We start from the raw sequence: 16,649 nt of genomic DNA on the forward strand, positions 1-16,649 counted from the left end.
ACTAACAGACACAGCACGGATTGCAGACACTAAAACATTCAATCATATAAACACACAAACAAGCCCACACTAACAGACACAGCACGGATTGTAGACACTAAAACATTCAATCATATAAACACACAAACAAGCCCACACTAACAGACACAGCACGGATTGTAGACACTAAAACATTCAATCATATAAACACAAATTGGTGGAAAAATATATCGAACAAATCTGAAAACACATCAGCGTCCTGTCTCTTACCGTCTGACTCAGAGGTGGCGCGGAAGATGAGGTGGCTGCCGGGTAATGGCTGTGTGATGGAACCCACCGCCTCCCCTTTAGGACCCTGACACACGGAGAGAGAGAAGGAGAGAGAGAGAGAGAGAGAGAGAGAGAGAGAGAGAGAGAGAGAGAGAGAGAGAGAGAGAGAGAGAGAGAGAGAGAGAGAGAGAGAGAGAGAGAGAGAGAGAGAGAGAGAGAGAGAGAGAGAGAGAGAGAGAGAGAGAGAGAGAGAGAGAGAGAGAGAGAGAGAGAGAGAGAGAGAGAGAGAGAGAGAGAGAGAGAGAGAGAGAGAGAGAGAGAGAGAGAGAGAGAGAGAGAGAGAGAGAGAGAGAGAGAGAGAGAGAGAGAGAGAGAGAGAGGGAAAGCGAGAGAAAGGGTTTGGTAAACATCCACTCTGTAACATTATACAACCACTATGGCACTGACAGCTATCACCAAGGCCAAAGCCCATGGGAAGGTGTGTGTGTGTGACTGTGTGTGTGTGTCCAGCTGAACATGACTCATCACATTCCCCAAGGGTATAATAATGGGTCCTGTTGGCAAGTCCCATTGATGACACTGATGTCCAGTTTGGCCGTGCAATAGGGAGGGTGCTTTGTTTAACAATCCTTTTATTGTTTGGTTGGAGGGGCATTCATACGGCGTGCATGCATCCTAATGGAACCATATTCCTTTTAAGTGCACTACTTTTGACTAGGGCCCATAGTCCATTTTACAGTGGTAAGTGGGTGTGACATCTGTAGTGCCGTGCCTACTCAAGACAAAGGGTTTAGGGCAGGGTTCCCCAACTGGCCGCCCGCGGGTGGTTTTATTTGGCCCCCCCAAGTTTTCTGGGACAAAATTATTTTTTTCATTGTTGGACATAAAATACTGCAAAAACACCAGGCAATCAGCTCCGATTTATTTTAATTTTGGAAATCTATTCTCAAGTATTCCCACGCATAATAGAGAGATGTGATCGTATACAAAAATGTAAGCAAGGTTTGAAATTATTATGTTTTAGTCAAATATGATATCTGTTTGGGCTTCTTGCAGTCAATTTGCAGTTTACAAAGGATTTGTAATTTGGTTTAGGGGGTATCGTTATACTGTCACAACAGACTTACATGGTAGAAGAAACAGCGTAAAGTGCTGTCGCTCTAACTGAGATTTGCACTGTGACAATTTCATACAGAGGTTAACCCAATTTGATAATGCAGGTAAAACATGCAACAATTATTATTTGAAATGTGAAGAACCTTCAGCTAGACAATTTCAATGCTAATTGTGTGCATCATTATGCTAACATTCTTATTGACAGGGGAGGAAGGGGGGACAAATAAAATATTGAATTGTATTTAATTGAAATGAAAGAACCAGATGAACTTTGACCAGGATGTGGATGTGAAGGCTGAAGCACGTCTGGCTACTCAAAGGTTTTATATTGTGGTAATTGAATAGTCTGAGTACCAGTCTCTTTAGCTAACATTCCACTCCTTGCCATTGACAAAGAGATTGGCCTTTCAGCAATCTCAACGTTCAATATGCACTGGATTTACGGCGGAGTTACGGGTTAGCTGACAACGTCACGAAAACAATGCGCACGCTTCAATGGCATATAAGGCCTTGTGTTGTTGTGATTCTGGATGGCCAGATATCTAGCAACAATGACAAGAAACTGCCATGTGAGGACTCGTAAGTGACTCGTTTCAGCTAGTTTAATCTTGTACTTGATACCATGTCTTGTTTTGAGGTGTTTTGACTGATTTCATGTCAATGCTAATATTGCACAAATTCGCTAGCTAACCAACAACTGCAACGATGTATTTGAGAGGCAACAAATTAATTTATGTTTTCAATAAACATTTGTGACGAAATATAGTTTACATGTTGTCAATAAACGAAGCCAACCACGCTATTTTGCCCCATAGTTGCGCACGCGTCGGTTTTGTTGCTAAACAACCAACCCCTCTATTGGTTGTTGAAAATAACATTAGCATTTTCCAAGAAAAAAAGTGGAGCCTCGAAAATAGAATTAGAATTGATAATAAAGTCAAAAACAAACATTTAGCTGTTAGCTAGGCAAGTTGTTGTATTTTGAGGCTTAAAATATGACATTTTGTGCTTGGAATTGCAGTATTTAGTTTGGAGAATTCAAATGTGAGCTAGCAACTTTGACAGACTGATTTTGTCTGGACAAACAAAACACGGTTGCTTAGTAACCGGATACCAACGCGGATAGCTGTGAGGGTGATCTAATCAGGATTAACTCCTCTGATCTCCTCGAGTTCATTCATGATTGAATGTTCATATTTTAAAATGGCAGAAAGGCCAGTCTCTTTGGCACGTGACATGGAGTAGGGAGAGGATTAGCTAAAGAGACTGGTACCCAGGCTAGTCATTTAATGATGTCTGAACAAAAATGTACTTAGGCAGTATTATACCACAGTATTATACCAGTGTGCAGACAGATTTATATTTTTGTTCTACATTATCCTGTCTGATCCAGCACCTGGGACAAGTGGCTTTTATGGATGTGTTTACGGATGTGCACATACCACTTCACTAAATTAAATGATGTCTCCCTTACCTAAGGACATAGTGCATGTCTGAACTATCTCAACTCCTATCTGACTAGAAATGCCATCGCTCTCCATCTCATCATTATTATCATCATCTGAAGCTGTGGAAGCCATTGCCCAACAGTCTGCCAGATCACCTTGAATACGTTTTCCTTGTTTTTAAAGCGACTTTGAGACGCTGTTTGTAATGAAAAGCTCTGTATAAAATAAATACATTATTAATATTATTATTACCTTGACTGCCCAGATGGACTGCTCCAGCGGGTGGAATAGTTTGAAACAGAAGCCGTCCTTCTTTGAGGGTCTCTCGATGAGCTCGCAGGCGTTGAGCAGCACCGTGCCCACCCACTGGCCGTTCTTATGGGTCTTGTAGATGAGCAGAACCCCCGGCTTCAGCACACACCACAGCTTGGTCCAGCTCTTCAGAGTACCCCGGATCTGAGGTGCAGGCACATGGACAAACACACACACACACTCAGACATAAAATACACTAAATATCATAATGTCTAATAAACTATTGGAATTGTGAAATTTTTCAAATATATATCTTTTTTGGGGGGAGAAACTTCTATAAACAAGGGCAGTTTCTGGAGAAACTTCAGCAGATTATAGCAGAATCTTATGGCTTTATAGTTTGTTGCTTGTACAGTAATATTGTAGTAATTGCAGCACATGGCCCACGTCGTGTACAGTCCAAAAACAAAAAGCAGGGGTATGTCGAACCTTGAGCCAGTCAGCCATGACAATAACAGAGGGGTCTGTGATGGTGCTGAGGAGCTCCTTGGTGGCTCTCTTCTTCTCCTCACGGTAGTTCTTCTTCTGTACCTGCAGGGGCCACACACAAATATCATGCTACAGTGTTTCCCCTAGCTGTACCTGCAGGAGCCACACACAAATATCATGCTACAGTGTTTCCCCTAACTGAACCGGCAGGGGCTACACATAAACATCATGCTACAGTGTTTCCCCTAGCTGTACCTGCAGGAGCCACACACAAACATCATGCTACAGTGTTTCCCCTAGCTGTACCTGCAGGGGCCACACACAAACATCATGCTACAGTGTTTCCCCTAACTGAACCGGCAGGGGCTACACATAAACATCATGCTACAGTGTTTCCCCTAGCTGTACCTGCAGGAGCCACACATAAACATCATGCTACAGTGTTTCCCCTAACTGAACCGGCAGGGGCTACACATAAACATCATGCTACAGTGTTTCCCCTAGCTGTACCTGCAGGAGCCACACACAAACATCATGCTACAGTGTTTCCCCTAGCTGTACCTGCAGGAGCCACACACAAATATCATGCTACAGTGTTTCCCCTAACTGAACCGGCAGGGGCTACACATAAACATCATGCTACAGTGTTTCCCCTAGCTGTACCTGCAGGAGCCACACACAAATATCATGCTACAGTGTTTCCCCTAACTGAACCTGCAGGGGCCACATACAAACATCATGCTAGTGTTTCCCCGAACGTCTAGCGTCCTGTCCAGGGGGGTGTACTTCTACATCAAGCTGCCTCACGCTACAGAAACATGCTCCCGCCCCAAGGGCTGTTCTGACTCTTACAAAGCTACTTACTATAAGATCATCCTTAGGCTGGTCTCTGCTGTTAGTCTCCCTACTTACCTTGAGCGACTCCTTCTTGGTGAGCTTGTTCCCGGATGCCGAGACATCCTTGTCGGAGCCATTGTAGAGCTTGGACTCGGACTGTGGAGACATGGAGGAGAAAGTGAGCTCAAACTGGGGAGCTGTCTGGCCCAAACTGGGGAGCTGTCTGGCTCAAACTGGGGAGATGTCTGGCTCAAACTGGGGAGCTGTCTGGCTCAAACTGGGGAGCTGTCTGGCTCAAAATGGGGTGGGTGTGTGCTACACCCTGGTGGGTGTATTGGCAGATGGATGAGGTGAGTTTCTCTTACTATGTAAAGCACTTTGAGTCCCTAGGAAACCATTATTCACTTCCAATAGACTACTGTATTAGAGATGGCTGGGCACCACTCAAACTTTAGCACCAGTCATATATTGATGTCAATGGAGCATTTATGCAAACATTCTAGGTACACACACTCATCTGGAGTCCGGAGGCGCCCTTCGTTTAAAACAACCCCCTGCTTTTTTGTCTTCTGAAGTGGATCCAATAAAGGAGCCTTGAGAGAATCCTTACGCCTTGAAGACAACAACAGACCTCTACTCCCACCACAAAAACAGACCCAAACGTGGCTCCTGCAATAGTAATAGCAGTCTCAGTTGAGGCTACCACGAACAACGCTGTGGGACCTACCTTATGCCCTGCTCAGTCTGGCAAGCCCTTTGTTTAGTCCCGCGCTAGCTTGGCTAACGCTAATGAAGGAGGTGGATTCTACACAGGCATGACACTTAGCTGAACCCAGGGCCTAATATAGTTCCATTAGGAGAGAGTAGACAGAGAGAGCAGAGTGAGAGTTTCATGAGGCAGGGCCACATAACGCCTCAGATAACACAGGTAGGGGGAGGGGGGGAACGGAGAGGACTGGAGTAAAGAGGAGGGGACTGGAGTAAAGAGGAGGGGACTGGAGTAAAGAGGAGGGGACTGGAGTAAAGAGGAGAGGAGTATTCTAACACCTACCATCCAAACTCTAAATTCAACAGCAGCGCCTAACATTGGGTAAACCGCTCCACTCTCTCACTCTATCTCTGTCTGTCTGTCTGTCTGACTGACTGACTGACTGACTGACTGACTGACTGACTGACTGACTGATTGGTCTAGTGATTTTCTGTTCTGTCTGAATTTGGTACATTTATGTGGAACTCATTTGAAAACAAGAACAGAAAACGTTTGGTTGAGGACTCCCTTGATTAGGTAATGTATTATGGTGGGACGTGCCGCTGCAGGTTTTGAAGACTAAAAATCAAACCCAAGGTTTAAAAAAAGTTCATCAAAGTTTTCAGCGGAGGATTAAATTGAAAAGACCCATCAAAAACTTGTCTCAGTTGATAGCTTTGAAGATCGTGACACAGCACGTCTTTCAACTAGTCAAACTTCTTTGCATTTTTATCTAGTCACCCTTGGCAGCGGCATTTGATTAGCCTACGTGGGGTGCTCATGATGTGCACGCTGCATCAAAACCCAAGCCCTTCAGCTTGCTAACTCAACACGGTGTCTTGAGGCAGAGAGAGTGAGAGATCTTAACTCTGGAGAGGTCCAGCGCTAAAATCCACAGAGATAAATCCACTACAATAATATCCACCTGGTCCTCAGACATCTTCTTCATAACATCAAAATAAAGAGATGACAATATACTGAGCTTAGTCCATCTCATTCCTAGTTCGAGATATGATTTTGATTAGGCACAATATAAACCGTTATTTCTGGCTGGTGTATGTGTTTTGTTATTGTCCTGTGTTGTGGTTGTCTATAGGTACACTACCGTTCAAAAGTTTGGGGTCACTTAGAAATGTCCTTGTTTTCGAAAGAAAATCATTTTTTTTGTCCATTAAAATAACATCAAATTGATCAGAAATACAGTGTAGACACTGTTAATGTTGTAAATGGCTATTGTAGCTGGAAATGGCTGATATTTAATGGAATATCTACATAGGCCCATTATCAGCAACCATCAGTCCTGTGTTCCAATGGCACGTTGTGTTTGCTAATCCAAGTTTATCATTTTAAAAGGCTAATTGATCATTAGAAAACAATTTTGCAATTATGTTAGCACAGCTGAAAACGGTTGTGCTGATTAAGGAAGCAATAAAACTGGCCTTCTTGAGACTAGTTGAGTATCTGGAGCATCAGCAACTGTGGGTTCGATTACAGGCTCAAAATGGCCAGAAACAAATCACTTTCTTCTGAAACTCGTCAGTCTATTCTTGTTCTGAGAAATGAAGGCTATTCCATGCGAGAAATTGCCAAGAAACTGAAGATCTCGTACAACGCTGTGTACTACTCCCTTCACAGAACAGCGCAAACTGGCTCTAACCAGAATAGAAAGAGGAGTGGGAGGCCCCGGTGCACAACTGAGCAACAGGACAAATACATTAGAGTGTCTAGTTTGAGAAATAGACACCTCACGGGTCCTCAACTGGCAGCTTCAATAAATAGTACCCGCAAAACACCAGTCTCAACGTCAACAGTTAAGAGGCGACTCCGGGATGCTGACCTTGTAGGCAGAGTCGCAAAGAAAAAGCCATATCTCAGACTGGCCAATAAAAAGAAACGATTAAGATGGGCAAAAGAACACAGACACTGGACAGAGGAAGATTGGAAAAAAAGTGTTATGGACAGACTAATCGAAGTTTGAGGTGTTCGGATCACAAAGAAGAACATTTGTGAGACGCAGACCAAATGAAAAGATGCTGGAGGAGTGCTTGATGCCATCTGTCAAGCATGGTGGAGGCAATGTGATGGTTGCCTCCACCATGCTAGAAAAACTGGGATTTATGGGAAAGTAACCAGAATTTTGCTACCCTAGGCCTTAGTTCTCATTGGAAATTGAACATGGCGTTCTGTTGAGAGAGGCCTGGTCTGGAATGGTTGGGTTTCTGTGTTTGATGTACATGTGATTAATAATGAATGAAGCTCTCACCCATGGCTTGTTCTTTTACAGTAACTCCCTAACTCTCTGGTCTCATTAGAACTATGTCTTACACACTGAAATGGGGTTTCATCAGCACCCTCCCTGACCCCCTTTCCTACAACTTCTGCTGCTTGTTCATATAGAATCAATGGTAGAGCATGAAGCTTTAATGGTTAGGGACTTTGGCCATAGAGAGAAAGTCGATTTTAAAAGTTTCTGCTTCAGAGAGAGTGGATGGATATGTTTTCTGTCCTTGTACGTCCTGTAAAGAGAGAAATGAGAGAAGAGCTGGGAGAGGAGAGGAAGCTTGGGGTGTATTTTTGGACCGTACCTTGCTCTTGGATATGGAGTGAGAGGAGTCCTCTTTCGGAGTCAGGGAATCTTCTTTCCCCCGGTCGAAACCTGAAAAGAGAGAAACCAATCAGCCCAAATGTCCTCCATGTGTCCCTGAGGCACTGAAATGGTGTAGGGTGAAGTGGCCCCTAGACACTGATCTTGGGTCAGTTTTGCATTTTCCCCACTAATAGTTAAGGTTCGGATTGGGGAAACTTTACCCCAGAGCCACCTAACACCGTCCGTCGGCTTCTAGCACGAAGTCTCACCCAACACTGTGCTGATGGCTGCAAGGTCAGACTAAATGGAGAGTACTTTCCAGCAAGCCAACCACAGCTGAGCTCCTCCTTTGAAATCCCAATGGCTGTTGTGAGAGAACAGCAGAAGTCCCCTGTGTACAGGCCTTGCTCTTTAACAGAAAGCTCCAGTCCATCTGAATATTTAATGGCCGGTGCCACCATCGTCACAGCCCATTTTGTAATGAGCGCAGAGGCAGAAAGGACAGTCACAGAGGCACATAGTTATAGATTGATAATATCATTTAGATTAGTGATGGGGGAAAAAATGTATAGTTACATATCGCAATATTATTTTTGGATGATATTATATCGACATTTGACTCAAAATAGCGCTACTGTAAGAAGAGTTAGCTAGCGCTAGTTGGCTGTACCTGCGCCAAAACTTCTGTATTTTTCATCCTATAGCTTGGTCTCCAACATGTTTTCTGCACTTTTATTTCCCTGACCAATCAAAACTCATTTTCTCATGCTCTCTCTTGTCTCTGCAGCAGACATTACATTTACATTTTAGTCATTTAGCAGACGCTCTTATCCAGAGCGACTTACATATATATATATATATATTTTTTTTTATACTGGCCCCCTGTGGGAATCGAACCCACAACCCTGGCGTTGCAAACGCCATGCTCTATCAACTGAGCTACATCCCTGCCGGCCATTCCCTCCCCTACCCTGGACGACGCTGGGCCAATTGTGCGCCGCCCATGAGTCTCCCGGTCGCGGCCGGCTGCGACAGAGCCTGGATTCGAACCAGGATCTCTAGTGACACAGTTAGCACTGCGATGCAGTGCCTTAGACCACTGCGCCACTCAGGAGACACAAATACATACGGTGAGCAATATGTTCGGAACATCAAATAGCAATAAAATCACAGCATCAAATCGCAATACATATACAGTCGAAGTCGGAAGTTTACATACACTTAGGTTGGAGTCATTAAAACTTGTTTTTCAACCACTCCACACATTTCTGGTTAACAAACTATAGTTTTGGCAAGTCGGTTAAGACATCTACTTTGTGCATGACACAAGTAATTTTTCCAACAATTGTTTACAGACAGATTATTTCATTTATAATTCACTGTATCACAATTCCAGTGGGTCAGAAGTTTACATACACTAAGTTGACTGTGCCTTTAAACAGCTTGGAAAATTCCAGAAAATGATCTCATGGCTTTAGAAGCTTCTGATAGGCTAATTGACATAATTTGAGTCAATTGGAGGTGCACCTGTGGATGTATTTCAAGGCCTACCTTCAAACTCAGTGCCTCTTTGCTTGACATGGGAAAATCTAAAGAAATCCGCCAAGACCTCAGACAAAAAATTGTAGACCTCCACAAGTCTGGTTCATCCTTGGGAGCAATTTCCAAATACCTGAAGGTACCACGTTCATCTGTACAAACAATAGTACGCAAGTATAAACACCATGGGACCACGCAGCCGTCATACCGCTCAGGAAGGAGACACGTTCTGTCTCCTAGAGATGAACGTACTTTGGTGCGAAAAGTGCAAATCAATCCCAGAACAACAGCAAAGGACCTTGTGAAGATGCTGGAGGAAACAGGTACAAAAGTATTTAAATCCACAGTAAAACAAAGATTGTACTTTTTGGAGAAATGTCCTCTGGTCTGATGAAACAAAAATAGAACTGTTTTGCCATAATGACCATCGTTATGTTTGGAGGGAAAAGGGGGTAGCTTGCAAACCGAAGAATACCATCACAACTGTGAAGCACGGGGTGGCAGCATCATGCTGTGGGGGTGCTTTGCTGCAGGAGGGACTGGTGCAATTCACAAAATAGATGGCATCATGAGGAAGGGAAATTATGTGGATATATTGAAGCAACATCTCAAGACATCAGTCAGGAAGTTAAAGCTTGGTCGCAAATGGGTCTTCCAAATGGACAATGACCCCAAACATACTTCCAAAGTTGTGGCAAAATGGCTTAAGGACAACAAAGTCAAGGTATTGGAGTGGCCATCACAAAGCCCTGACCTCAATCCTATAGAACATTTGTGGGCAGAACTGAAATAGCGTGTGCGAGCAAGGAGGCCTACAAACCTGACTCAGTTAAACCAGCTCTGTCAGGAGGAATGGGCCAAAATTCACCCAACTCATTGTGGAAAGCTTGTGGAAGGCTACCCAAAACGTTTGACCTAAGTTAAACAATTTAAAGGCAATGCTACCAAATACTAATTGAGTGTATGTAAACTTCTGACCCACTGGGAATGTGATGAAAGAAATAAAAGCTGAAATAAATCACTCTCTCTACTATTATTCTGACATTTCACATTCTTAACATAAAGTGGTGATCCTAACTGACCTAAGACAGGGAATTTTTACTAGTATTAAATGTCAGGAATTGTGAAAAACTGAGTTTAAATGTATTTGGCTAAGGTGTATGTAAACATCCGACTTCAACTGTAGAATCGCAATACATATAGAATCAAAATACATATAGAATCGTGAGAATCACAATACATATAGAATCGTGAGAATCGCAATACATACAGAATTGTGAGAATCGCAATACATGTAGAATCGTGAGAATCGTGAGTATTTGTACATAAGTATCAAATAAAATAAAATGCGCCGAATACAATTGTAGACTTTACAGTGAAATGCTTGCTTACGACCCTTTCCCAACGATGCAGAGTTTAAAAATTATAAAGAAATACACAAGAATGGAGCTATATACAGGGAGTACCAGTACCAGATCAATGTGGAGCTATATACAGGGAGTACCAGTACCAGATCAATGTGGAGCTATATACAGGGAGTACCAGTAGCAGATCAATGTGGAGCTATATACAGGGAGTACCAGTACCAGATCAATGTGGAGTTATATACAGGGAGTACCAGTACCAGATCAATGTGGAGCTATATACAGGGAGTACCAGATCAATGTGGAGCTATATACAGGGAGTACCAGTACCAGATCAATGTGGAGCTATATACAGGGAGTACCAGTACCAGATCAATGTGGAGCTATATACAGGGAATACCAGTACCAGATCAATGTGGAGCTATATACAGGGAGTACCAGCTCAATGTGCAGCTGTACGAGGTATTTGGTATAGTGATAACATCGAATCGTGAGGTCAGTTCCCAGATCTAGTTTGGTTTATGAGTCAGGCTAAGTCCTAAATCGTACCCTATTCCCTACACACTATTTAGGGAATAGGGTGCCAGATTTGAGGATGCAGATGGTACACACAGTTACATTGGTATTTGGAAAGTTACTGCACTTTCAGAGATTTATTTATTATTTATTTATTTATTTTATTTATTAGAGATAACATGGGATTTATCTCTCAAGGGCTAAAACCCCTCATAATAGAAACAAATAGCCGACTAATTCCTTATGTCTAAATTCTCCCACTAAGATGAAAGTAGGGGAAGTTCAAGTGTGTTCACCACATGAGTGAGTTCAATCACCTGCATGTTGCACAGCAAGGGAGCATGTGAATAATTCATTAGGCTGCATCCCAAATGGCACCCCATTCTCTTTAGGGCCCATAGGACTCTGGTAAAATGTAGTGCACTATATAGGGAATAGGGTGCCATTTGGGATGCATCCTAGATCTCAGCAGTCTGAAAAGCAGATCAGTATGACAGCTGTCTTAAAGTGTTGTTTCTGTTTCACTGGGGTGAGATTGACAACATCTGATTAAAAATGAGCTGTGATTGACACAGCCCCTGGTGCGAAGCCTCAATTACACACACACACAAAGAGAGAGAGAGAAATAGGACCTTGACTGTGCCAAAGCAGATTGCCGGAACACTAACAGGAGGAACATTGCCACGATACAGAGTCAGAGAGGAGATTCTCAATACTGCAGCCATTAAGAGAAGAGCAAGATCCAAGGTTAGGCTGCTCAAACAACCAGCCTGGATCCAAACAGTGCATAGATCAACGTCAATGTCTGATCTGAGATATGAAATTAACAGATTCTGTCGAACTAGACAGGTCCTCTTCAGGGATTTGTCGCTAAATGCCTTTCTGTTGAGAAACTTCAAACTAACGGGATTATGAAGTACTCATTCCCTTACTAAGTGAAAAGGTGTCCATTAGTGAGAAATGCTAAAGCTTTTAAAGATTGACTGCAGCGGCGTAGATAATCATTCATAGCATACTGTTGGCCTGGGCTGGAAAGCAGCAGAGTATCACAGCTACCGATCAATGTTATATATTACATTTTACGAGGAGAGATTTATTGCTCGTTCTGAGCTTTCCAGCGCTACATTACAAGGATAAATCAGTGTGGTACCAAGCTTCAAATAATTTGGGTGGCTCCAGCACGAAGCAGCTCTCCCGCTATAAAACAAACAACAGAGAGACTGCTTCTGTCTTCATCGGTGACCAATTAATGCCCACTGTAAAACGCACGTTATGTCATTAACAAGTGGAGAAGGGACACGTTGAGCACCAGAGGACAATGCTCTGGTGTGGATTCTACTCAAACCCACCAATACAATGAATATAAATGACTTAAGACGATTCAGGGACTACCAATTCTATTAGACATAAGGGCATATGATAGGTCTCCTGAGATCTCCTAACACAACCACCTCAACATACACAGCACAACCAAAAGCTACTATTGAGGGTTGTCAACAATTACAATATATATTAGGCCTATGAAATAGAATGCTTATTACAAGATTGATCGTCTCACAAGCACAATCAAAAGCTGCTGTTGGGTCGCAAAAAAACACGTTATGTAATATATATGTATGTTTTAAACAACACATTATGTAATATATATGTATGTTTTAAACAACACGTTATGTAATATATATGTATGTTTTAAACAACACGTTATGTAATATATACACTACCGTTCAAAAGTTTGGGGTCACTTAGAAATGTCCTTGTTCTCCATGAAAACATACATGAAATGATTTTGAATAGGAAATATAGCTAAATGAATAGGAAATGTAGTCATTGACAAGGTTAGAAATAATGATTTTTAATAGAAATAATAATTGTGTCCTTCAAACTTTGCTTTCGTCAAATAATCCTCAATTTGCAGCAATTACAGCCTTGCAGACCTTTGGCATTCTAGTTGTCAATTTGTTGAGGTAATCTGAAGAGATTTCACCCCATGCATCCTGAAGCACCTCCCACAAGTTGGATTGCCTTGATGGGCACTTCTTACATACCATACGGTCAAGCTGCTCCCACAACAGCTCAATAGGGTTGAGATCCGGTGACTGTGCTGGCCACTCCATTATAGACAGAATACCAGCTGACTGCTTCTTCCCTAAATAGTTCTTGCATAATTTGGAGCTCTGCTTTGGGTCATTGTCCTGTTGTAGGAGGAAATTGGTTCCAATCAAGCGGCGTCCACAGGGTATGGCATGGCGTTGCAAAATGGAGTGATAGCCTTCCTTCTTCAAGATCCCTTTTACCCTGTACAAAACTCCCACTTTACCACCACCAAACCATCACATTGCCTCCACCATGCTTGACAGATGGCATCAAGCACTCCTCCAGCATCTTTTCATTTGGTCTGCGTCTCACAAATGTTCTTCTTTGTGATCCGAACACCTCAAACATCGATTAGTCTGTCCATAACACTTTTTTCCAATCTTCCTCTGTCCAGTGTCTGTGTTCTTTTGCCCATCTTAATCGTTTCTTTTTATTGGCCAGTCTGAGATATGGCTTTTTCTTTGCGACTCTGCCTACAAGGTCAGCATCCCGGAGTCGCCTCTTAACTGTTGACGTTGAGACTGGTGTTTTGCGGGTACTATTTATTGAAGCTGCCAGTTGAGGACCCGTGAGGTGTCTATTTCTCAAACTAGACACTAATGTATTTGTCCTGTTGCTCAGTTGTGCACCGGGGCCTCCCACTCCTCTTTCTATTCTGGTTAGAGCCAGTTTGCGCTGTTCTGTGAAGGGAGTAGTACACAGCGTTGTACGAGATCTTCAGTTTCTTGGAAATGTCTCGCATGGAATAGCCTTCATTTCTCAGAACAAGAATAGACTGACGAGTTTCAAAAGAAAGTGATTTGTTTCTGGCCATTTTGAGCCTGTAATCGAACCCACAGTTGCTGATGCTCCAGATACTCAACTAGTCTCAAGAAGGCCAGTTTTATTGCTTCTTTAATCAGCACAACCGTTTTCAGCTGTGCTAACATAATTGCAAAAGGGTTTTCTAATGATCAATTAGCCTTTTAAAATGATAAACTTGGATTAGCAAACAACGTGCCATTGGAACACAGGACTGATGGTTGCTGATAATGGGCCTCCTTACGCCTATGTATATATTCCATAAAAAATCAGCCGTTTCCAGCTACAATAGCCATTTACAACATTAACAATGTCTACACTGTATTTCTGATCAATTTGATGTTATTTTAATGGGCAATTTTTTTTGCTTTTCTTTCGAAAACAAGGAAATGTCTAAGTCACCCCAAACTTTTGAACGGTAGTGTATGTATGTTTTAAACAACGCGTTATGTAATATATATGTATGTTTTAAACAACACGTTATGTCATATAGATGTATGTTTTAAACAACACTTTTTGTGGAGAGCCGAGGACAGTGTCGTGGGATGAAAAGACAACAGGCTGGAGAGGGGCCCTTGAGAGGCTCCTCCAGGCCCCACGCATCCTCAGGACCCACTCAACAAGCTCAGCTCCATGGAGACAAGGTAGATAAGAGGCCTCAAGTGCACTATGAAGGGCGCTTCCTATTTCCATTATAGCGTCTAGGGCACTAGGGTCGGGGTACACTCAGTGACACTCTCTACCGTTTGTCTCCTCCGTCTTCAAAAAGGAGAGGAGGACACCATCTCATTACCAAAACCGAGAGAAAAGAGAGAGAGAGTTGAGTTTAGGCTTGAAGGAGAGGCTCTTGGGTAATCAGGCTACTCAAAGCCTATTCATTGCTATCTTGTCTGTCTTATTGTGCAGACAGACAGTTCATACACACACGCACATGCACACTAAAGGCACGGACAGACCGCTAGGATTGTGGAGCGTCTGCCGGCCGAGAGTAATTAGCACCTCTGAACAGAGTGCCAGCCATAACTTGCAAACCGAATCTACATTTAGAAACGGGCAAAAATGGCGGCCGTCAGTCGCCAACGGGGACTGGGCCTATACCTAGGAGTTGATTTGGGACTGGCCCTATATCTAGGAGTTGATTTGGGACTGGGCCTATATTTTTTCCCTCCTTTGGAGAAGCTTGTCCTAAAATAATGGCTGAATTGGGATGGCCGTGCTAGTGTGTGTGTGTGTGTGGTGTGTGTGATGTGGCTCAGAGATTAAAGTGAGCTGTGGTTTAGCGGCAAGCATTAAATCCAGAGGTGCTGACCACAGTGGCTTTCCTCTGTGATGAAAAACAGTGGGGATGGAGAGAGACCCAGTGTGTGTGTGTGTGTGTTAGAGAGAGCGAGCGAGAGAGAGAGAGAGAGAGTGTGTGTGTGCAGTGACTCAAGAACAGCACAGTCATTTATTTTCACCCTTTTACTGATGTCTTATCACATACCATTAAATGTCCTCACTAAGGGACTGGGTAATATTGATGTCTCATCAGTTATTTTAATTTTTTATTTAACCTTTATTTAACCAGGTAAGACAGTTGAGTAATTATCTATTATACAGCGCCGGAAGAAGATGGCTGCCGTTTTACAGCCCTCTAACCAATTGTACTACTATGTGTGTTTTTCCGCGTTATTTGTAATTTATTTTGTACATAATGTTTCTGCCATCGTCTCTTATAACCAAAGAGAGCTTCTGGATATCAGGACAGCGATTACTCACCTCGCGTTGGACGAAGACTTTTTCTTCAACGAGGCGTTCGCGAAGGATATTCTACAGACTCCCGACAAGGCCCAGATCCCCGTCATTCGCGTGAGGAAGAGACGGAGATATCGTGGGCGCAGATCCGGGTGCCTTGTAAGGATCCGACGGCGAACGAGTAAACTGCCTCTCCCATCAATCCTATTAGCCAATGTTCAATCTTTTGAGAATAAAATGGACAATTTAAGATTACGGTTATCCTACCAACGGGACATTAAAAACTGTAATATCTTATGTTTCACGGAGTCGTGGCTGAACGACAACAATGACAACATTCAGCTAGCGGGCTATACGCTACATCGGCAGGACAGAACTGCAGACTCTGGTAAGGCAAAGGGTGGCGGTCTGTGTATATTTGTAAACAACAGCTGGTGCACAAAATCAAATACTAAGGAAGTCTCTAGGTTTTGCTCGCCTGAGGTAGAGTATCTTATGATAAGCTGTAGACCACACTATTTACCAAGAGAGTTTTCATCTATATTTTTCATAGCTGTCTATTTACCACCACAAACCAATGCTGGCATTAAGATTGCACTGAATGAGTTGTACAAGGCCATTAATCAACAGGAGAACGCTCATCCAGATGCAGCGCTCCTAGTGGCCGGGGACTTTAATGCAGGGAAACTTAAATCCGTTCTACCTCATTTCTACCAGCATGTTAAATGTGCAACCAGAGGGGAAAAAACTCTAGACCACCTTTACTCCACACACAAAGACGCATACAAAGCTCTCCCTCGCCCTCCATTTGGCAAATCTGACCATAACTCTATCCTCCTGATTCCTGCTTATAAGCAAAAACTGAAGCAGGAAG

General features: G+C 43.0%; 1 protein-coding gene across 3 annotated transcripts in view; it reads right to left on the bottom strand.

The window, feature by feature from the left end:
* The window catches only part of LOC311140595 (oxysterol-binding protein-related protein 8-like), a 150,366-nt gene that overhangs the window by 25,008 nt on the left and 108,709 nt on the right, over window positions 1-16,649 (bottom strand). For all 3 annotated transcript variants that reach the window (XM_084175721.1, XM_084175719.1, XM_084175720.1), the window contains 5 exons: window positions 7,726-7,796; window positions 4,468-4,548; window positions 3,556-3,657; window positions 3,066-3,269; window positions 250-334 (listed from right to left, as the gene is read on the bottom strand). In XM_084175721.1, the coding sequence (XP_084031847.1) occupies window positions 250-334; window positions 3,066-3,269; window positions 3,556-3,657; window positions 4,468-4,548; window positions 7,726-7,796 (543 nt within the window). The remainder of the gene's footprint in view (window positions 1-249; window positions 335-3,065; window positions 3,270-3,555; window positions 3,658-4,467; window positions 4,549-7,725; window positions 7,797-16,649) is intronic.

Source organism: Coregonus lavaretus (genome assembly GCF_964263955.1).
Source record: "Coregonus lavaretus genome assembly, chromosome: 13".
Taxonomy (NCBI): Eukaryota; Metazoa; Chordata; class Actinopteri; order Salmoniformes; family Salmonidae; genus Coregonus; species Coregonus lavaretus.